This window comes from Balaenoptera ricei, chromosome 7 (assembly GCF_028023285.1).
Source record: "Balaenoptera ricei isolate mBalRic1 chromosome 7, mBalRic1.hap2, whole genome shotgun sequence".
Lineage (NCBI taxonomy): Eukaryota > Metazoa > Chordata > Mammalia > Artiodactyla > Balaenopteridae > Balaenoptera > Balaenoptera ricei.
The window spans coordinates 72,358,134-72,381,843 of NC_082645.1; the positions used below are offsets into that span (position 1 = coordinate 72,358,134).

The following is a 23,710-nucleotide window of genomic DNA, read 5'->3' on the forward strand; positions in this document are numbered from 1 at the left end:
CTTCTGTCTCATTTTCTTGGTTTAGAGAACATTTATTATTATTCTTTTTTCTTAATTATGTTTTGTAATCTTATTTGATCACTGGAAAGAAAAGGAAAGAAAATATTTGCTGGATCAGACATTTTTCAACTTATTTGAAATTGCTGGTTTTCTTTAAAAACTTCATAAAATACTATATAGGTGTTTTGTTGCCCCCAACTTTGTATAATTATAGAATAGAATCTAAGCATTTTAACATAATATTCAAGACTTTCTGTCCTTAAGAATAAGGCATTCCTTTTCAATATCATCTTTTCTTTTTTTTTTTTTTTTTTATGAATAGCACAGTTTGCTTTTTTTTTTTTTTTTAAAGAAATTCACGTTCTTTTATTTATTTATTTATTTATTTATGACTGTGTTGAGTCTTCGTTTCTGTGCGAGGGCTTTCTCTAGTTGCAGCAAGTGGGGACCACTCTTCATCGCGGTGCGCGGGCCTCTCACCATCGTGGCCTCTCTTGTTGCGGAGCACAGGCTCCAGACGCGCAGGCTCAGTAATTGTGGCTCACGGGCCCAGTTGCTCCGTGGCATGTGGGATCTTCCCAGACCAGGGCTCGAACCCGTGTCCCCTGCATTGGCAGGCAGATTCTCAACCACTGCGCCACCAGGGAAGCCCCATCATCTTTTCTTTATTCCTGTGATAGGTAGGATTCTATAATGACCTTCAAGATTCCTGGCCCCTTATGCACACACATCTTCTCCCTGTTATTCAATCATGATTTAATCTCTGTTCTACTGTGAAGTAATTTTGCAGATGCAATTAGGATCCCAAATTAGTTGACTTTAAGATGATCTCATTAGGCTTAACCTAATCTTATAAGCCCTTTAAAAACAGTTTTCTTTGGCTTGGCTAAGAAGAAGTCATAGATGCAAACAATAAGGGGAACTTGGCATGTGAGAGGTTCTCAGTTACCGGCTTTGAAGGTGTAGGGAGCTCTATGGCAAGGAATGCAGCAGCCTCTAATAGCTCACAGAGGTCTCTGGGTGACAGCCAGCAAGGAAACAGGTATATCAGTCCTACAACCACAAGGAATTGAATTTTGCCAACAACAAGAATTAACTTGGAAGCAGATTTTTTCTCCAGAGCCTCTGCATGAAAACTCAACTCTAACTGACACCCTGATTTCAGCTTTATCTACCCAGAGCAGAGAACACAGCCACTGTGTCTGACTTTTGACCAAAGGATCCATAACAAACAAATGTGTATCATTTTAATCCCTTAGTTTGTGTGATTTTTTAGGCAGAAATAGAAAACTAATATTGGTACATTCTCTCACCATTCTACATTTGTTATGATGAACTCTAAACATTTGTTCTATGTCTTCATGTCTTTGTTTCTGACTGAAAACTACCTGTAACGTCCTTTCTTCTATATCTTAAAGTTTTTTGTTCATTGTTTTGGGGGTTTTTTGTTTTGTTTTTGACAATTATCCAAAGCTTACTTACAATTTTTCATAAATTCTTTTTGGGAAACATGGTATCTCCCTATTCTGAAAAAATATCACTTTGTATCTCATATATGATATATTTTATTCTGCCAAATTTTATATTGCTGAGAGCAGGAGGCATTCCTTTGTCCATCACTTTGCTTGCATAGCACTTTCAATAGTGTCTTATGTCTAGAAAGTAAGCAAACTATATTGTTAAATTAAATTTTGACCCTCCAGGGACAAACACTGTAACAAACTAAACATACTCCTTCAAATAGATGAAAGACTTTAATAGAAAATATCATATTGCTGACTCTAAAATAAATGAATGATGATAGAGGTTTAGGCTTTCAGATTCAAATTATCAGAGGTTTCATCATCTAAATAATAAAACAGGAATATTATGTCATATATAACATTTTGTAGTTTGAAAAACATTATCATGTTATTATTTTGATTTTCTAAAAAATTGTAAAAGGTAGGAAGTTCATATTTAATAGCTGAGGACACAAACTTTTTTATAATATGATTTATAAAGTTATACAGATAACTGTTAATGAATCATATACTCCCAATCTATCTTGTAACTTAAATCTCATCTTTTCCCAAAACATCATGTACTCCCCTGTTATGGTAAGTTTCTGCTAGAAAATAATTATTTCTTAGGTACTGTATTAATTTTCTATTGCTGCTGTAACAAATTACTATAAATTTAGTAGCTTAAAACAACACAAATTTATCTTATAGTTCTGAATGTCAGGAGTCCTAAAAACAAGGTGTCAGCAGGGCTGTGTTTCTTCTGGAGGCTATGGGAGAGAATCAGTTTTCTTGCCTTTTCCAGCTTTAAGAAGCTGCCTTCATTCTTTGGCTCATAACCCCTTCCCTCATCTTCAAAGTCAGCAACAGTACAGCATCTTTAAATTTCTCCCTTTCTCTCTCTCTCTCTCCCCCTCCCTCTCTGTCACCTCTGCTTCTGTCATCACATCTCCTCTGACTCTGATTCTCCTGCTCCCTCTTTAATTTATAAGGATGCTTGTGATCACATCTGGCCCTACCTGGCTGATCCAGGAACATATCCCCCCCGCCAGGGTCCTTAGGTTAAGGACATTTGCAAAGTCCCTTCACCATGCAAGGTAATATATTTGCAGCTTCTGGGGATTAAGACATAAACACTTCAGGGGAACCAGTTTTCTTTCTATCACATATATCTTTGCTTAGAACTCTAAGAGAGCTGTATCAATAGGTTTTATCTAGTATTAAGATTAGCAGACTTTAGAAAGACAGTTCTTTACTAAAACCACTAAATTTAAACAGTTTCACATGTTATAATTAAAGAGAAACAGTAGAAAAGTATAGAAAATTTACTTTATTATATGAACTTTGTTTACCGAGTATAATTCATGTTTCTAATAAACAGCTCTTTACAGTTTTTCCGTCATGGCACAAAATTGGGTTACAAACAGAATGCAAGTTGCCACTCTTTTGTTTGAATTTAAAGTGAATATTTTTTTAAAAGATTTTTTTGATGTGGACCATTTTTAAAGTCTTTATTGAATTTGCTACAATACTGCTTCTGTTTCATGTTTTGGTTTTTTGGCCGTGAGGCATGTGGGATCTTAGCTCCCTGACCAGGGATTGAACCCGCATCCCCTGCATTGGAAGGCGAGGTCTTAGCCACTAGACTGCCAGGGAAGTCCCTAAAGTGAATATTTTTAAATAGATATCCAATAAAAGAGGTCAGATTAGCATCGGAGTCATAAAAATAAAGGTAAAAAACATCACTTGCCTTTGTTCTATAACTGAGCAAGTTTACAGCTAATTTTAGTTTTTGGAGGTGAAATGTCATCACCGTTTTTTTTCATACTTACAATTCTATAATTTGAAATTTTTATATGATAATTCCTTTGGAAAATGCTCAAACTGATTAAAATATAAACTGCTATCTTTTAATTAGAGATTTTTAGAACTCATCTGTGAACAATTAAATACTGTTCTATCACCACAAGTCTGTTTTCAACAGAAAACATCAGTGAAGTAATACTGGCTCAATCCCAGTTGGTTTCATTAAGAAAATGTAGCAAAACTACCAGCTAAATTAAGAAGAAAAATTAAATACTTTATAGGTAGTTACTGAGAGCATTTATTTATTTATAATGATTTATATGGATAGGCAACAGAAAATATTATATGCATTTTAAAAATAATTTTATTTTTAATTTCTTAGAACCTACCTGTATGAATCATTGCTGCAAAAATATATATAAGAATCAAATTGACAAATTAACACAAATGAAATATGATGTTGATTTTCTAAAATATAAGATATAAAGTGCATTCTAAAATGTCTTCCAGCCCTCAGAAATTATTTAGTATCTGTGTGTTACACAAATGAAATGTCATCATATTTATTAATAAAACATATTTATTTACACATTAAACTGGATTAAATCAAAATGTTTCTGATATTTATTTCTTTACACAATTATGCCTCTTGATTAATTAGCATTTTTGAAAAAGAGGGTTTTTGGCTAGGCTTACAAGATAAAGTAGCCTCTGAGTCAGTGAATTCCCTCTCAAGTGGGATCTGTATACAATACATAAGCTTCTACCTTTTATCTTTTGGGTTAGAATAAGGAAGAGAAAGAAACCGCTATTTACTGAGTAGAAGGAAGTATATGTGCTTTAAATCATTGTTTTCTTCCCCATTTTACAAATGGGGGAAGGATCACTAAGGGTCACACAGACAGCAAATGGTGGAGTCAAATTTCATCTCTTGAAGTGTTCCCAAATTCATAGTTTGTCCATTATAAACACTGTCTTCCTATAGGTTTAATTTTAATGACATAAGTTTTTAGTGGAAACTAATGTCAACATATTACCATGGAGTGTAGAATTTGGGAAATTTTCTGGATATACCTTCAATTCCAGTTTTATTTGGGATAGTAATATACAAAAATACTGAAAATCTAGCCTCCTGGAGATATCCCACATATTCCTGAGGACAAAGTGGCAGGAAAGAAAGACCCTAAAATATGTCTGTAGCTCTTAGGAGTCTTCTGAAAACCACTAAGAAATATCTATAGTTATTAGGTTAGATATTATCATAGGCATTTTAAACTACACTGGCCATAGGCCAGTCAAAAGCAATTCTTTGGAATGCACAATACTTATTTATTAAAAAGAGAGAAAGAAAACAATGTAGTAGTTTTAATGTCAATGATTTTAAACAGGTCAGATTCAACTAAATGTGTAAGCCCAAAACATTTTTATTTTATGTCTATTATTACTTTCTCACATCTTTTGCCCCTCATACTTCTACATTCTCCCAACTGGCAATTTTGCTTGAGGGTCTCAAAACTAACTCATTTTGTTTTAACCAATTAAAGAAAATCTTGGATAAAATGCTGATTATATTAGAAAATATGAGAAAAATCGATGCATATTTTACTTTTTAAGGTGAAATTCACATAACATAAAATTCACCATAGCAAAGTGAGTGATTCAGTGGCATTTAATACATTCACAATGTTGTGAAACTACCATCTCTATCTAGCTCCACAACATTTTCATCACCCAGAAAGAGACCCCATACCCTTTATAGAGTCACTCCCCATTTCTCCCTACCCTAACCCGAAGCCACTCTGCTTTCTATATCTACTGATTTTGCTATTCTAAATATTTCATATAAATGGAATCATACAATATGTGACCTTTTATGTCTGGCTTATTTCACTTCACGTAATATTTTTGAAGTACATCTATGTTGCACATTCCTTTTCATGGCTGAATAATATTCCATTGTATGGCTATACCATAGTTTGTCCGTTTATTGTTGATGGACATTTGGATTGTTTTCATCTTTGGGCTATTGCAAATAGTACTTCTGTGTTCATTTGTGTACAAGTATTTGTTTGAATATTTGTTTTCAAACACTTTGGGTATATACCTAGGAATGGAATTGCTAGGTTATATGGTAATTATATGTTTAATTTTTGAGCATCTGCCAAACTATGTTCAATAACAGCTGTCCATTTTACATTGCCAACAGCAATTAACATGAGTTCCAATTTCTCCATATCCTTGCCAACATATGTTATTTTCCTTTAAAAAAAATTAGCCATCCTAGTAAGTATGAAATGGCATCTCATTGTACTAAGCATACTTTCTTGTCCTTGTTTGCCATTTGTATATCTTCTTTGGAGAAATGTCTGTTCAAACCTTTTGTCCATTTTTAAAAATTTGGTTGTTGAAATTTTACAATTATTACAAAATATTGGCTATATGTGTTGTACAATACATCTTTGAGCCTATCTTACACCCAATAGTTTGTGCCTTCCATTTCCCGCACCCTATGTCATCCCTCCACTGCTCCCCACTGGTAACCACTAATTTGTTCTCTATATCTGAGTCTTCTTTTTTGTTATATTCACTAGTTTGTTATATTTTTAGATTCCACATATAATTGGATACTTGACCCTTATAAGATATTTTATTTGCAGATATTATATCCTATACTGTAGTTTATCTTTTCACTTACTCAGATGCACACAATTATTTAATTTTAATGAATTCCCATTTATCTATTTTTTCTTTTGTTGCTCATGCTTTTGGTGTCATATGCAAAAACCATTGCCAAATCTGTGGTTGTGAAGATTTAGCCCTATGATTCCCTTCAGAGTTTTGTAGATTTAGCTTTTCTATTTAGTTTTTGATCCATATTGAACTAATTTTTATTAGTGTTGGGTGTCTGACAATACTCTTTTGCAAACTTAACTTTTGTTGTATTGAAAACTCTGCCCTGATATACCTTTGTGCCTTACCCTTCATGTAGTTATTGTTATAAATTACATTTTTGTACATTTATGCACAATGCATAGATTTATAATTATTGAATGATACATTTATGTTTTAAATCACATAGGAGTAAAAGAGGAGCTACAAAGCAAAATACAGTAATACTGACTTTTATATTTACCTATGGAGTTACCTTTACCAGTGTACTTTATTTCTTTGTATGGCTTCAGGTTACTCTCAAGTGTCCTTTAATTTTAGCCTGAAGGGCTCTCTTTAGCATTTCTTATAAGACAAGTCTACTGGCAACAACTCCCTTAGCTTTTGTTTATTTGGTAATATCTTAATTTTACTCTTTGTTTCTGAAATATAGTTTTGCCAGTTATAGTATTCTTGATTGACAGTTTGTTTTTTCCCCAGTTAAGTGGGAAAGACAAGGGTGAATTTTAAAGTGCCACAAAGCTCTCCTACTGTGTTTAAGTCATCTTTTCCTTGATTCAGCAATTGCTTGGTTGCTATAAACCCTTGATTATTTTCCAGAGTTTTATCAAGTTGATTCTGATAATTTTTACTTATTTTTCTGTTTCTGTGTAGGGTCAGGTTCTTGGAACTCTCTACTCTGCCACTTTCACTGACATCACACAATAATAGTTTCTAAACATTTGATATCTTCATGTAGCCATGTAATTTTAGATTCCCAGCATCACATTCCTGTAATGTTTCTTCTGATGATCTAATTGTGGCCAGTGCTCATTTCTGGTTTCATAGATCCCTCCCCTTCAGACTCCCGAAGCTGATTTCATCCCAGATGCTCAAATATCACATTCATGTTTGCTCTTCTGGCTCTTGGCTGCCTGTGTCAAGATCTCCATGCTCTCAAGGTGTGAAGCAGAGTTCCAGCAGCCTCCAGGATGAAGGTCTGCATCGTCACCATGCTCAGCTCTGGTCTCAGTGCCTAGAGGACACAGCTTACCTTGACCTGGCCCTTCCTGCCACATGTGCATCTCTGAATGATTATTCAACATTAGATTCACTTAGAAAGTTATAGGCCAGCATCACACACACCAGGTTTTTTTCTCTCCAGCAGGAGTCCTTCTTACGTTCCCACAGCAGTTCGGGGGCTCTTTCCCTTGGCATTTCAAGTTACAATTTAGTTGCCAAGAGACGAGATCACATGGATGGATGTGGGAGCCACTGTGGCTTAGAAGTTTGTCCTATCTCACAAATAGGAGCAATTATATCTTGCAAAATGTTCTGTGGGTATAACTTCTTTGGTCCTGGCAAGGGACAAACCTAGTTTGCATTCAGGGAAGTCACCAGTTAGGACTTCCCACCAAGTATTAATAAATCCTTCACACTCTTCCCAGCCCAAATGCAGTTTGCAAAAGAGGAGTTATTTTCAATCATAAGCAAAATTGCATATATTATTCCATCTTTATATTCCATCTTTATTATATGCCTAAGAAACGGCTATAAGTTACACCAAGGTTAAATTACTCTATAGAGAAGATGTTTGCTAACCCTTTACTCATTATTTCTTTATTACGTATACATGATAAATCATTCGTAATTACATATATAAAGATAATTTTGAGAGAGAAAAAGAAAAAGTATATATCTATTTCTATATAATGTGATATTATATTTCTCACAGACTTTAACTACTATTGTCCCTATATATTATTTTCCCACTATACTTATGCCAAAAAGATGATTAAAATATTAACCAACCTACAATCATTCCATGTTGTTAAAGATCATGTGTGAAAAAATTCACCAGATTTATTTTATCCTTTTGTATTGGGTATAAGGATTTACTTATACATGTTTAGAGAGCTTGGAAGTATTTGGAACAGTCTAGTTATTTATTAGGCCATAAATATGAATGTATGATAGGAAGAGCCATACAATGGTAATTTTTGTTTTAGTTTTAAAATATATCTAATTTTTATATTTCAAATTGAAATTTAAAAATCTCTTCTCAAAGTAAAACATGCTAGTAAGAAAAAAATGGAAAACTACCATATAATGGAAAACAAAAGTATAATTCTTCTGATTTTACCTTACAAAGAGAAATATTCATTGTGTATTGTGTATTGTGTATTTTCTAGCATTTTTAGTCTATTTCTATAGATGCAGATACATTTAATTATAAAATTATTAGCATGCTATTTTTAAAACTAGCATTATAATACAACAATATTCCTAATATTTTAAACTCTTAGCATTATTGGTAGTAGCTGCGTAGTATTTCCTTATAAAATTGAACCATAATTCTTAACTATTCTTCACTTTGGGCCACTCAAGTTGTTTGTATATTTTTAAAAATAAAAGTGTCAATATTTCTTAGACTCAAGTTTCCATTGCTTTCCCTGTATACCAAAGATCTGAGTGAGATTTTTGTTAGCAAATTTTCAAAGCTTCCTATTGTATGAAGAAGTTAATCACTGCTGTCCTGTGCCAATTCAATTTGAGAAGCATTCATGAGCACTTAAAATGCATGAGACACTTCTGATCCAGCACTTAAGAAAATGAACTGAATGGTTGGAAAATCAGTTTTAGACATAACACATACAGATTGCAAAGACTTTTATATTAGAACTAGAATGAGTTTTTTGTCCACAAAGAGAAACTTGAGTTAATGGAATCTAAAGAATGAGAGGCCTTGGGGAAAGATATTGTTCAGATCTGATATGCCATTAAGAGATTAGATGCTTTTAAAGCTGCCAAGAGAAAAGTCCAAATGATACACATTCATGATAGTAATGGGAAAAGAAATTTAAAAAAGAATCTTCCACAGGTTCACTCAGCATAAAGCCACTGATTAAATAATGACTAGAAGGAAATTACACATTGAAGTGTAATACCATTCACTTGAATAACAACATTCCCTGAAGAAATATATTTGCTAACATTCTAATAGAACCCAGTGCATATTGTCTTCCAAGAGAGTTAAATTGATTCAGGAAATAGAGATGGTGATTTAGTTGTAATTCTTTGAAGGTATTGCTCTATGTAAGATAGAAAGTATACTTAGATTTTTCAAAAATCACTGAAAGCAGTTCTTGATAGAAACAACTATTGGGAATTTAAAGGAAATTTTTAGCCTGTGGAAACAGTAATAGTGGGTAACATATTAACTTACTAAGATATATGAAAATAGGAACAGAAGTATTGGACCAATTCAAAGGAGTAATGGATTTACTTGTAGTAGAGAAAACATTTAACAAGGTAATTATTATTAATGTTCTAAATACATATTTTATTTAGTAAAAACTAACTCCATCTTAAAAGATGACATTGAAAACATCAATCTTAGGATGCAAAAACTAGAAGGAACTTTAGATATCATCAGCATCTTCATCTGAGCAAACAAAGGTCTAAGAATTTGATATTAATTATCCAGTCACACATCTAGTAAGTAGGTACATAAGCCAAGATTACATGCAGCAGCAAATAAAAATAAATTCAGATGAAGTTGGCTTTTATTTATTTTTTTCCAAACTACATAGGTAATCAGTCCTAGAATAATGCAGTAATTCAATGATGCTATTAGGGGATGGGGATCTTTTCATTTTTTGCTCTGCTATCTTTAGCATCTAGGCCTTCTCTGCCAAGCTGACAACCTTGCGATTGAAAGATGGTTGCTTCCCACCTAAGACTCCCAATTACACATGGGTAGGAAATGAAAAACATGGTTAAAAAAACATAAAGAATTTTTCTTTAATGAGGCTTATATTTTTAGGCATATCCTCCTCAGAGGCACCTGTTTACAATTCAATTAGTGAGGCCTGTGTCACATATCCACTCTAATTACAGGGAGGCTGAAATTTTTATTATTTTAATTGAATATCTTTCTGCCCACACCCCCTCCCCCCCCTGCAAACTGGAATTCTGCTAATGAATTAGAAGGATGTAATTGATAATGTGAAGGCAATTTGCATTGTTCACCACAAACATCATAACTATATACCCATCTTCTGGTGAAAACCTGTATTAATCAGAATTCTCCAGAGAAACAGAGATAATAGAATATTTACTTATCTATTTATCTGTCTATCAATCTGTCTGTCTATCTCTCTATCTGTTGACTTGTTTTCAAGAATTGGCTCACACATTGTGGGAGCTGACAAGCCCAAAATCTGCAGGGCAGACTGCCAGATTGAAAACCCAAGAAAGAGTTGATGTTGCAGTCTCAAGTCTAAAGGCTGTCTGGAGGTATAATTCTTTTTTCCTGGGGGACTTGTCTCATCTGTTAAGACCTTCAACAGATTGAATGAGGCCCACCCACATTATGGAGAGTAATCTGCTTTACTAGGATTTAAGGAGTAAATCTGATTACTCATCTGATTTAATGTTAGTCTCATCTAAAAATGATCTTAGATGAGATTAGCATCTAAAATCTACTGATTTAAATATTAGTCTCTTCTAAAAAATTCCTTTACAGTGACATGTAGTCTGGTGTTTGACCAAATATCTGGGTATTGTGGCCTAGGGAAGTTGACACATACAGTTAACCATCATAAATCTATCTCTCATCAATTTGGCACCCATAGATATCTCCTTAAACTATACTCAATCTCCAAAAAAAGACAACAACAGGTGATATGCTTCCTAACATGATACAACTATCCTGTATACAACTGAAAATGCACTGACTTGCTCCCCAGAAAAGGATACAAAGTTGTTGCGTGATGTTCTCTCTTCTCCTTGATATCCTGTCACTTAAATACTATGATGTAAATTCAACACATCATATATGATAAGAGAATAAGAGATGAAAGAAAATATATATATATTTTTTCATAATTAAATGAGGAAGAAATACCCATGACAATTACAGTTCTCATTTCTATAACTAGTCGTGGGCATAGTTGGTATTTATAACTGCTTTATTCCACTACTCATTCCCTTTGCCCTCAGCAAGCACCTTAGCTGGTCATGGTTCTTTCCATGATGGAGTGACTCAAACCTTCATTCCTGAGGGGTCTGGGCCATTCGTGACACTGCCTGAATTGGGTTGTAGTTTTTCCATTGACTTTAATCACAGGGCATGATAACTCTAAGAGACACCAAAGGGATCTCCTGTATTCCAGACATAATCTTCCTTACCTCCACTGTGGCTAGCAGTTCATTGTTTCCTTGGTAATCAGGATCAATCATCTCATCTAACACAGCACCTCCCTTCATTGCCTGTTGATTCAGTGGCATAAGAAACCGAAAGCAGCAAGGTAGCAGATATAACTTCCAACTCAGTGGAATACTTGATGTGTCTCCTGGAGGAATTGTTCTGCAATTTGGAACTAAGACTTCTAGGTCAGAAAAGCATAAGGTTGTGGGTACAGAAAGCAAAAATTTTGCTAGTGGACCACTAGGGGTAATAGTGAGTGGTGCCACCTCAATTTCCACCCCTGGATGTTTGAACCCTTAAATCCTGGTTATGAGAAAAATAGCATCATATATTGGACACTAATTCAGAGCATATACAGCCTCCTAGAGAACATTGCTCCAGCCCTGCTAGGTATTGCCACCTAGTTGGAGATATAACTGAGTCTTCCAAAGGTCATTCTACCATTCTATCAAACCAGCTACTTCAGGATGATGGAGAACATGGTAAGACCAGTGAATTCCATGAGAATGGGCCCATTTCCACATTTTTCTTTTTTTGCTGTGAAGTGAGTTCCTTGATCAGAGCAATGATCATAAATGTGGAGTATCATGATGGTAGAAATGGCATTCTGTAAGTCCATAGATTGTAGTTTTGATACAAGTGTTGCATGGAGGGAAGTTAAGTTCACATCCAGAGTAAACGTCTATTGCAGGAAGAACAAAACACTGCCTTTTTTTTTCTTTTTTCAAGGAAGCTGTCCAACGTAATCAACCTGCCACCAGGCAATGGCTGATCACACCTGGGAATGGTGCCATATTGGGGGCTCAGTGTTGATTTCTGTTGCTGGCAGATTGGGCACTCAGAGAGTAGTCCTGGCTGACAATCAGTAGGAAGCTGGGGCTCTCAGTCCTATAACCAGAAGGAAATAAACTCTACCAGCAACCTTAGGGAGCTTGTGAGATGATTTTTTCCAAGACAAGCCTCCAGATGAGAAAACATCCTGACCAACACCTTGACTGAGCAAAGAACAGGCATACTGACTTACAGAAACCGTGAGATAATAATGTGTGCTGTTGAAAGCTGCTAAGTTTATGGTAATTTGTTAAACAGAAATAGAAAATAAGCCTAATAGAAAACCTTACCTAATCACTCTATTTGAAATTGCTATCCCTCCCCTTACTTCCTGCACCCTCAGCTTAAATTCATTTCATCCACAGCACTTTTCACTATCTACTATACTATACAACTTATTTATATGTTTTAATGTCCCGTTCTCTCAACTATGGTGAAAATTTCATGAAACAAACAGAGCTTTTTTCCTCCTTTGTCACAGATATATCAACTGTGCTTAGAATAGCAGCTGACAAGTAATGGACACTCAAGGAGTATTCGCTGAAAGACAAATGAAAATCTGTATCACATCCCAATAAGCCTGTCCTAAAGAGTTAGAAAGCTTGAATAACGTATAGAAGAGTAAATATAGGAGATAAGTCACAGGAAGTGTTCCTGGAAATCCTGATTCCAGTCTGGTTCTACCACTTGTACGCAACTCTGAACAAGTCTAAAACTTGCTTAGCTTCAGTTTTGTCATCTCTGAGTATGGACAATAATGCTAGACCTGTTTGCTCACATGCTTATTTTCAGAGTCAAAGTAATGTATATAATGTTGCTTAATAAATTTTAAGGAACAATATTAATTCTAAATGAAGAAATACAGGTGGCCAATATATATGTAAAAATATTTCTGCTTCCTAGTAAACAAATGAATTATAGGCAAAACATTAATGATATATCACGTATTGACTGTCAAACAAATTTAGTAGGGCTGCTACCCAATATTGGGTATATTCCCAATATACTGTTGGGAAGAGTGAAATGATGGTATAAAGCTATGAATAGCAGTTTGGAAAACCTCAAAAAAGTGCATGTTTATCTTTTATTCTAGCAGTTTTTCTTGTAGGAACCTGTCTTTTGGGTGTAATTAGACTAGACAGGTGTACAATATATAGATATAAGAATGTTCATAAAAGTTTTGTTTGCAATTGTAAAACGATGTAATTTACCTAAATGTTTAAACACAAACTGATGCGTTGTTTAAATGGTATCTTTCTCTCTCTCTCTCTTTTTCTGTCTCTTTCTCACATTGAAGAAACCTTTGCCACTGTCTGAACACCACCATTAACCTGAGGCTAGGATCATTATAACTTTCCCAACCATCCAACTCAATGGGTTTTCCTGAGACCATATCTGAGGACTAATGACCTGTGTTGCCCTTGTGACATTCTGTTTCTCTATAGACTAAGAGAAGTAAATCAGTGGGAAAGTAGAGTAGACCCTCTGAGATGGTATCATAACCAAAGAATATTGATTCTTTGTTTTTTCATCCTTATTGCATATTTTCAAAGTATACATTGAATTATATGTGAGCGTACATTATAATTTGTTTTGCAATGCAGTAGCTAAGCCACACAATTTCCTTTTAACATACTTTTAATTTTCTAATTCTTGCTGACTGTCATTCCTGTCTTGACATTTATCACTAAGAATTTCTTTTGAGTGATTCTCAGTAAATTGTTGAGGAAGCTTTTGAAATAGCATTGATATTTCCATAAGCCTCACAGGTATTATCTTGTATATTCATTTGTGTGGAACTTAAGTTTTCTTTCCATTTGGCATTCTCAAAAGAATTTACTTGGTTTCTATTTTTTGCCTGTCAAAATTACTCTACTTGATATAAAATATGATGTAGGACTTTATTTTTCTGCAGAAAAATTCAAGAAAGGATATAAAGACTGATAAATTTTATCCTAAAACTGACCAGAGTATTTGACCAGGCCTATAATCTCTGCAACTAAATAGTCCCTAAATGTTAGTCAAGTTTATTTACCTTATCAGGAAGTCTGTCACTGAGATAAGAAAATTATGTGTACATAGAGGGAGATTGAGATCAATAGGAACACTTGAATGTAGTTTGGTGCTCCTTGACAACCTCTACAAGAAAAAACAACATTTGCATTCTTCACTTTGCTGTACACCTGAAACTAACACAACGTTGTAAATTGACTATACTCCAATAAAAAAATAAATAAATGTACACAGTTCCCTAAATCATAGCCATATCAATCACTCAGTTATATCACAGATAATACAACACTACTGCCATTTGGTAATTGACAGACTCCTTGCTTTTTAACTATTATGTCAGTGGAAATGGATTAGGTCAAATCATAATGGTTAATTTGAAACAGTAAATAGTGAAATTCTTGGCGTTTCATATACTTGCTTTAGAAAAGCTTAACTTTTTTTAGAAGCACTGTACTTTTACTTGCATATATATGCATATTTATATAATAGAAATTAACATTTATTCTAAAAATTTTATTAAAAATAATCAAATCTATCTTTCTTAATTGTTGTCTCCAGTTACCCAAAGAATCTAGTAGGAAAAAAAATTACGTCTGCTTCTTAAAATATCGCTATTTATAAATAGAATTTTTAAAACATCTTTGAATGTTAGTTCTTTTATTGGTATTGCAAATTTCTTTATTTTACTTGGCACTTTGATTCTTTTAAATGTTTATTTTAGAGAACTTATCTTCTATTTTCTTTCAAATTCTCTGTTAGCATCCTCCTCCTAACCCAAACCCTCTCTTGATTGAATATCTGTTTCTTACAGTGGCAGGTGGTATTTCTCAGTAAAGGTAGTGCATATCCTTTAGGTCACTCAATTATGCACATCCAATAAATCACTAATTTTACTTTTCCTCTCCACTGCAACTCCCTTAGGAAAGGCTTTTATTGTTTCTTACCTGGTTCATGGTAATATTCTATTTATTGGTTGCTTTGTCTTTAATCTTGTTCTATGGCAAAGTTTCATGCATACTGATGCCAAAAGAATCTTAATAAAATGAAAGTCCTACTGTGGCACTGCATTATTTAACTCCTTCAATGTTTCCTACAGTCACATTTAGTCATATGATAGACAGGGTTCCCCATGATTTGGTTGGACCCCATAATTCATCAATTCTCATTACTTCCACAAATACACTCTGCTCTAGCCATCCTTCTTTACATCGTGCATTTTTCTTTTAGAGTATGCATGCTTTTATTTCTATGTTTATACAAAACTGGGTTTTTTTTTCCCCCAAAATATCCTCTCACTTCCAACATCCAACCCTTCTTCTTCATGCTCTTTTATATCCTTCAAGACCCAGATCAGATGTGACTTTTCCCAGGTAGCCTACCCGGGGATTGTTTGGGCACCCCTGTTCTGTCCTCGTATGGAACAATAAGAATACCTCAACCACTGATTGCCATTATCTCTTCCTGTGTGTCTTTTCTCCTTATTTCTGTAAAATGCATATAAACATACACTCACACACACTTGCCTGCACATATAGTCACAGACACAGAGACACACACCAGAAAAAAGTAAAAACATTTTCTTTACTCTCTGAAAAATATCCCAGCCATTTAACAGAATGACCATTGCTGGTGATCAATAAATTGTTGAATGAGTCTTGATATGACTTCAAGATTTTAGGAAATAGAGATGACCAAGACTATGAATATTTAAAATCTAGAATTAAAACTTTCTTGCCCTAGTATCTCTAATTCTACATATTTTTAATAACAAATAATTTAATATGTATTAGAAAATTGTAGCTACATTTAATTGTTATATCAGTGCAATGATATATGTCAAAATTTTACTTTCTATGAAATACTAGTACAATTTAGATATTTATGACATGGTTAATCTTTTATTTAAATTCAACTCTAAATAAACTCCTTCACAAATATGTCAATGCAAATGATCTCAAAATATCTTTGTGTTATGTTAAAATAAATATTCTAGAGTAATTTCATACATATATATGCATATATATGTATATATACCTTATATAAATCCCATTAATCAAAGTATTAGAGATTATTTGAAGTTTAAGTTATGGTTCTATGTAGGAGAAATTCAGCAGATACAATCTAGGATGACCAAGAATCTAATATTATTTCATTAGCATGACTTTTTTTTTTTGGCTGCACTGCACAGCTTGCGGGATCTTAGTTCCCTGACCAGATATTGAACCCGAGCCCTTGGCAGTGAAAGCATAAAGTCCTAACCACTGGACCACCAGGGAATTCCCTAGCATAACTTTTTTTGAAGTAGGAAAATACCTGATTTGGAGGATCTAAGTGATTCTACATAAATCAATAAATATTTATTGAGTAGGTCTTTTATAGATCAGGCATTGTTCTAAGACCCTGGCATACATCAGTGTATACACATAAGGCATTTATTAAGATTTTGTTCAACCACTTCATAAAAATGTGATTAGTATATGTTTTATTCTCGTAAAGTCCTATTCTAAGACTCTGACATATCACGATTGCATAACAACATGAGCTCCATGAGAAAAAACAGTACTTTAATCATTTTTAATGACTATATACTGTCTCTGTGAAAGACTATAGTGAAAATATTTGGGGCATGGGACCACTTTGGGGTCTCTTAAATCATGCTACATACATGGCTATTTATCAATTCTATTCAAGTTGACATGTTCTTTTTCTGGCCTTCAGCCCCCAAACTGAGCTCCTTTAATACAGATGAAACATATGCTCAATATAAAAAGAATTTACACAAAGACACTTAATTTTCTTCCCAGATCTTGAATTACTTGGTAAATATGCCTGGTATTTGAGGGGAAGGATTATTCTAAATCACATTAGTAGAGGGCATTTGTCTTATGGATTCACATAAGACATTTACTCTTCTTAAAAAATATGAAAAGGATCAGACACCTTTCTAATATAGAGCACATCAAAATATGATGGAATTTATCATATATAACTGAAATACACAAGCTTAATTGAATTTATTTAAAAATTAGGGGTTTATAAGACTCCAACACTTCATCTAAATTAGGCAGAGAATCTTGGCAGGAAACAATAAGTAAAGAAGAAATTTTTCCTTTCCAATTTACCAGGGTATAGGCATATCTTTTGATATAGTGTAATAATATGTTTTGGCATTTTTTACAAGGCAAAAGTGCAAGAAAATATTTTGTTAGAAGTGGATGGTCACAAATGCTGTGTTTTCCTTAGATGAGATCAAAGATGATGTACTGGAAAATTCCAACAACAACAATAGTAACTTTGACATTGCCATAGACCTAAATACTGTTAATTATTTTTGTATTTTTTAATAGAGACTCAAAGAACTAAAACAAAGGGAATTTGCTCGAAATGTAGCATCTAAATCCAGGAAAGATGAAAGAAAACAGGAAAAGGCACTCCAACGCCTGCACAAGCTGGCCGAGCTAAGAAAGGAAACTGTATGGTGAGTCTACAGTAAAATGTTAAGTTTTCTTAAAACATGACAACAAAAAAAAGGAACTGAATAAAGGGCACAAATCTATCTATTTCTGTACCCAGAATAAGACGCTCACATTTTCATGGCTTTCTGTGGGCTGTAAACACTAAATTGAATTTGAGTTTTATGCAAACACCTGTTTAATGCACATTTCAATAAAAAGCCAAATTACTATAATTTTAGTTTGTAAAAAAATTAATTTTACATTATTCTTCTCTTTAAGCTATCTTAGTTGAAAGCTATTCTATTTCTTGGCGAAATTCAAAACATTTGATTGAAGAAGAGACCAAAGCACCATCTCATAGCCTTTGTTATAAATGGAGTTTTAGGAGGAACTTACTTTTTCATTGAAAATTTGGAGAACTTTTATTTGCAATGATCTTTAGAACACATATGGAGCGAAAAAGAGAGGTTCCTTGCTCCATATGTATTCTTAATATATAAAGGTCAGGAGGGCCCTATGCATGTCAGAGGTAGGTTGAAATTAGTTTCGCTGTGAATGAACTCTAACTGGACTATTAAAACTTTACAACTCTTACACTTGGACCTGCTTCTAACAGAGAGCAGCTATAATGTTATAAATCAGAACTTAAAAATTCAGGCCAGGACAATGTTATGAAAAGATAGCCACCCTTAGGCTACCCTCCACCCCACCCATTAAATAGGCCTCTCTGATTATTATTTAAAACAAAGCTAGTTTATGCCAAATTTATTTTATACAGAATAATGTTAGGGGATATTGACATATCAAAACATTGTTTGAGATATCAGCTTCAGAAAAGTCAAAATAAAATTTAAATATATCTGGAATCCTATAGTGAACTGTTAATATCAAACATAACCTCTGTTGAATTATACCAACCAGATATTTTTATTCTGTGTAGTAAAAAATGAAAAATTATACAAGTGCAAGTTTACCTTTCATATTATCTCGGACCTATGTAATTTAATTCATTTGCAAATGTAAAGTCTAATATATTAAGAGAAGTAGAGCTGATAATAAGATATGTACAAAAGAAGCAAAACTTCTTATCTAAATTACTTTTCTTAGCACACATAAATATTTCACATTACACTGCTCCCCCAGGCACATGATTTTCCCAGTAATTTGGTGCCTCTAATGAGGTGTAAATTAAGTAGTGTTGCTTCTTAATATCAAACAAGGTAATAAAACAGTCCACTGTGTTAGATACTGAAGAAATTATTCGATTAAAAAAATTTGGACCATTTATAACTTCTGAGAAACTAACTTTTCAGAAAAGCATGGAAAATTCTGAACAGCATAATTCTTTTGGGGTAAAGATGATACTTAGGTAGTTCTTTGTTTATGTGCTGGACAGTATCATTCTTTTAATAAGAGCTCACTATTCATGGTATACTGTAATTCCAAATAAATGGAAACCACATCATAAGTATAGTCTTTTCCAATATTTACTCTATATAATGATATAATGGATAACTTCAGGATAATTTTTAAATATTAAGAACAGCCAATCCAAAAGACTCAGAGCTCTCATTGAGCATATCACCTGGCCTTTAGTAGACACTCAGTGAACACTGGTTGAATTGAATTGTTGAACTGAATTCCCAGCCCTGCTTACATCATGACTGAGAGTTTTTCTTTAACTTCCTTCATATTCTCCATATAGGATCAATGATGTTGAGTGTTTGTGAATTAAAAGTAATTTTATTTTAGAGAGTTCTGTATTCTAAAATGTCACTGAAGAGGCCATGGGGGTAAAAAAATTCTTGGTCTGGAAACACTGGCTGAGAGCATAGAAATGTCTTTGACCGTTGCTGTTAATAGCTATAAAAGTAACTTCAAGACATCATCTCCAAGTTATCCCAAACAATATCCAATAACTAAATTAAATTGCAGTTCTATGGAAGGCAATTGCACTACATGAAAGTAATTATCTTACAAAGATTTTAAAACTTGAAAAAAATCTTACGCTGACATTTCTAAGTTGTAAGTGTTTGAGTATTTTTCCTCAAGTGTCCTTGCTGAAAACACACTTTTGTTTCTTTTTGTAGTGCTCCTGGAAGTGGCCCTATGTTCAAGTCAACAACTGTTACTGTGAGAGAAAATTGTAATGAAATTTCCCAAAGAGTTGTTGTGGATTCAGTTAATAACCAGGAAGATTTCAAATGTACTTTGATTCATAGCCAAGAGAATGCTAAAGGTGTTACCACTGTTGCTACAGATCCAGAAAGCGTGAAAAGTTATACCGCCAAAAAGAGCCAACTTGGAGATCAAGCCCAGGGGATTCACAGACACAAAATTGGCTTTTCTTTTGCATTTCCAAAGAAAGCATCCGTGAAGCTGGAGTCCTCAGCTGCAGCCTTCTCTGAATGCAATGATGATGCCTCTGTGGCAAAAGGATTTAGCAGAAAAAGTAGATTTGTCCCCAGTGCTTGTCATCTTCAACTCTTTTCACCAACAGATGGGCTTTTGAGTTATGAGGAGAAAGCTAATTCTTTTCATCCACCAGAAGGAAGGTGCACTGACAGAGAAACTGCTCAAACTCAAGAGATGAAAGAAGTTTCTAGTGAAAAAGATACATTACTATTACCTCCATTTTGCCAGTTTCAACTCCCTTCATCATCTGATGCAGATAATTGTCAAAATTCAGTCCCTTTAGCAGATCAAATTCCACTGGAAGATGTTATTATTAATGAAGACATACCTGCAAGTGGTAACACTTCTGACTTGCTAGGAAATAAATCTATAGTTCTTGATATGGCTAATGACTGCTTGTCTTTGCAAGCTACCGTAGAGGAAAGTGTTAAGGACAATGATGCATCCACGATTGAAGCTGAATGTAAAAATCACAGCCCTGACATGTTGGCCCCTTTAAATTCTGAAGAGGATAATATAACCCTACATAAAAAAATGGATTTATATAAAAGACCATGTGAGCCATTTGTACCCGTACTTAACAAAGATGGATCCACAGTTCTTCCGTGGCCATCAGAAATGCTGATTTACACAACTACTCAACCATCAATTTCCTATAGCTGTAATCCTCTCTGTTTTGACTTCAAGTCCACTAAATTAAACAACAATCTAGATAAAAATAAGCTGCCCTTAAGTGATCTTTCTTCTCATCAGAAGGGAGAAGACATTTGCAAGAGACCAGTTTTAGATTGCAAGGACACATCTGTGACAGGACTTACTGATCATGAAATTGGAGGTAGCAGAAATGGATATACCCAAGTCACTCCTCTTTTGGCTGATGATACGCTCTCCAATAGCTGTGATTCTGGAAAAAATGAGAGTATGAGTCAGAGGTATAAAAATATTTCCTGTAGGATCAGAAAAACAAAAATATATGCTTTTACTAAAAATCAGATAAAACAGGATGCTCTTGGTGGCAAATACAACAAAATAAGATTGAAAGATACTCATGAACCCTGGTTCCATAAAAGTAGAAGAAAGAAAAAAAGAAGAAAGTTATGTCGCCATAATTATGGAAAGAAAATCAAAGAATCAGAAACTTATTTCAAAATGGAAAGAGAAAATAGTTACACTGATAAAACTAGGAAAAATCTACTGGAAACAATTTCAGAAAAACAGTATTTAGCTACAGAGCAATTATTGGACTCACAGCAATTACCTGATAAAAGGCCCAAATCAGCATCCATATACTTAAGTGAAAATGAAGAAATGTGTAAAACCCAGAACACTGAATACAATAATAAGAAGAATATTATTATCAGTTCTAAAAACCACTGTAAAAAGAGCTCAGTTGTTTTAAATGGACAATCCAATTCAACAATGATACATTCTGTGAAACATAATTTAACATACTCCAGAACTTACTGTAGTTGGAAAGCCAAAACATCCAGCTGTAGTCAAGATCACAGCTGCCTAGTTCTTCAAAATGAAATGAAATGCATGAGTCAGAACCAGGCAGTTAAAAGAGGTTATAATTCTCTCATTAATGAATCAGAAAGATGCCATCAAAAACGTAGACAACATTCATATTCTTATTCTTCAGATGAAAGTTTAGATCAACAGAATTATCTACCAGAAGAATTTTTGAGGCCACCCCGCACTTCTGCTCCTTGTAAGCCTAAAAGGAAACAGAGGAGATTCCACACCAGTTTTGAAGCTTTGGAACTCAAAGAGAAGACAGATTATCCCAGGAAAGGTAACTCTTCCTTACATCACCAGGATGAAATAATAAGTGAAGACAGAAAAGAGGAAATAAAACCACAAGAAACTGCAAATGTCAAAAGGAACTCAGAACAAATGGACCAAGTAGAAAATAAACTGGCTCTGCCCGCTAGCAATCCCCTTCCTTCTGAAACCAATGGTGAAACTGAGCAGGTCGTAATGGAGACCACTTCTGGTGAATTGTCAGAGATTTCCAGTGAACCCACCACATCAGTCTACAGAGCTAGTGCCCCAACAAAAGAAGAAATGGACAGTACCTTGCTTGAACACAAAGAAAGAAGTGAGAATACAAATATTAACGAGAAGCAAATTCCTTTCAAGGTGCCTAGTATTGAAAGGAACTTTAGACAGTCACAACCTAAATCATACCTTTGTCGTTATGAACTGGCTGAGGCCCTTCCACAAGGAAAGATGAATGAGGCATCAACTGAGTGGCTGTGTTTTAATTCAGGAATCCTTAATGCACAACCACCATTACCATTCAAAGAAGCACATGTCAGTGGCCATACCTTTGTAACAACGGAGCAGATCCTGGCTCCGTTAGCTTTACCAGAACAAGCATTATTGATTCCAATAGAAAACCATGACAAGTTCAAAAATCTACCATGTGAAGTCTACCAGCACATCATTCCGCCGAGCATGCTGGCCAACAAGGTCAAATTCACTTTTCCTCCAGCTGCCCTCCCACCCCCTAGCACACCTCTGCAGCCTTTGCCTTTGCAGCAGCCCTTGTGTTCTACCTCTGTAACCGCTATCCACCATACTGTTTTGCAGCAGCATGCAGCAGCTGCTGCAGCCGCGGCAGCAGCTGCAGCTGCAGGAACCTTTAAAGTGCTTCAACCACACCAACAGTTTCTGTCCCAAGTCCCAGCTCTCAACAGAACATCGTTACCTCAGATCTCAGTAGGACCAGTAGGACCAAGGCTTTGTCCTGGGAATCAGCCAACTTTTGTTACTCCGCCTCAGATGCCAATCATTCCAGCTTCAGTTCTTCATCCTAGCCATCTGGCTTTCTCACCTTTACCCCAAGCACTCTTTCCTTCACTGCTGTCCCCTCACCCTTCGGTCATCCCGCTGCAGCCCCTCTTTTAGTCATCACTATGAAAGGGAAAGAAAATATTCATGTGAAAACTATTGCTATACACGTTAATGCTCATCTGAGTGGATAATTGCCTATTTAAATGGTGGAAATAAACTAGGCAAAATATGGCCTCGTTGATATGAAATCATTTACTATAAGTGTAATGATGCAAATAAATTCTTAAGCTTCTGATATATAATATTAGTAAGGCACTGAATAGTTTGCAAATCAATATAATATATGCTGTATATTAAAATGATGTCTTAAGAGTATGTATAATGTATATAAAATATATTTATAGTACTGTAATTTATGTTGTAAAGTATGCTCTCTGTTTTTTTTTAATCTTTGTGTATTTGCACCTATTTAATGTTTAGACAAAGCTGATGGCACTATGTTTTGTACCATGTTCCTTGAAACTGTAAATTCAGTGAAAAATCTCTCTTGCAATAAATTTTTGTTAAATATTTAAGTAAATCAAACCCTTGTTTTTAGTTGGTTTTCACTATTTTGAGACTGTATAGTAACAATAGGTTTTGAATTTATATTGTTTCTTCTGTTTATTGGCATCTCTGAACCTCAGAGGATCAGCAAAATATCTTTGGCGCTCTGTCAATACTTAAACTATAATACTATCGTTCAGAATAAGTGTAACAAGTCCATTTGCTTTTCTGTTTGTCATAATGTTGCTTATACTCAAAGTTTA

General features: G+C 34.4%; 1 protein-coding gene across 1 annotated transcript in view; it reads left to right on the plus strand.

Moving 5' to 3' along the window:
- ZNF804A (zinc finger protein 804A) overlaps window positions 1-23,188 on the plus strand; it is a 307,201-nt gene extending 284,013 nt beyond the window's left edge. Inside the window, exons 3-4 of the mRNA XM_059927291.1 lie at window positions 17,580-17,710; window positions 19,778-23,188. Of these exons, the coding sequence (XP_059783274.1) occupies window positions 17,580-17,710; window positions 19,778-23,015 (3,369 nt within the window). The 3' untranslated portion in view covers window positions 23,016-23,188. The remainder of the gene's footprint in view (window positions 1-17,579; window positions 17,711-19,777) is intronic.
- The last annotated feature ends 522 nt before the right edge of the window (window positions 23,189-23,710 follow it).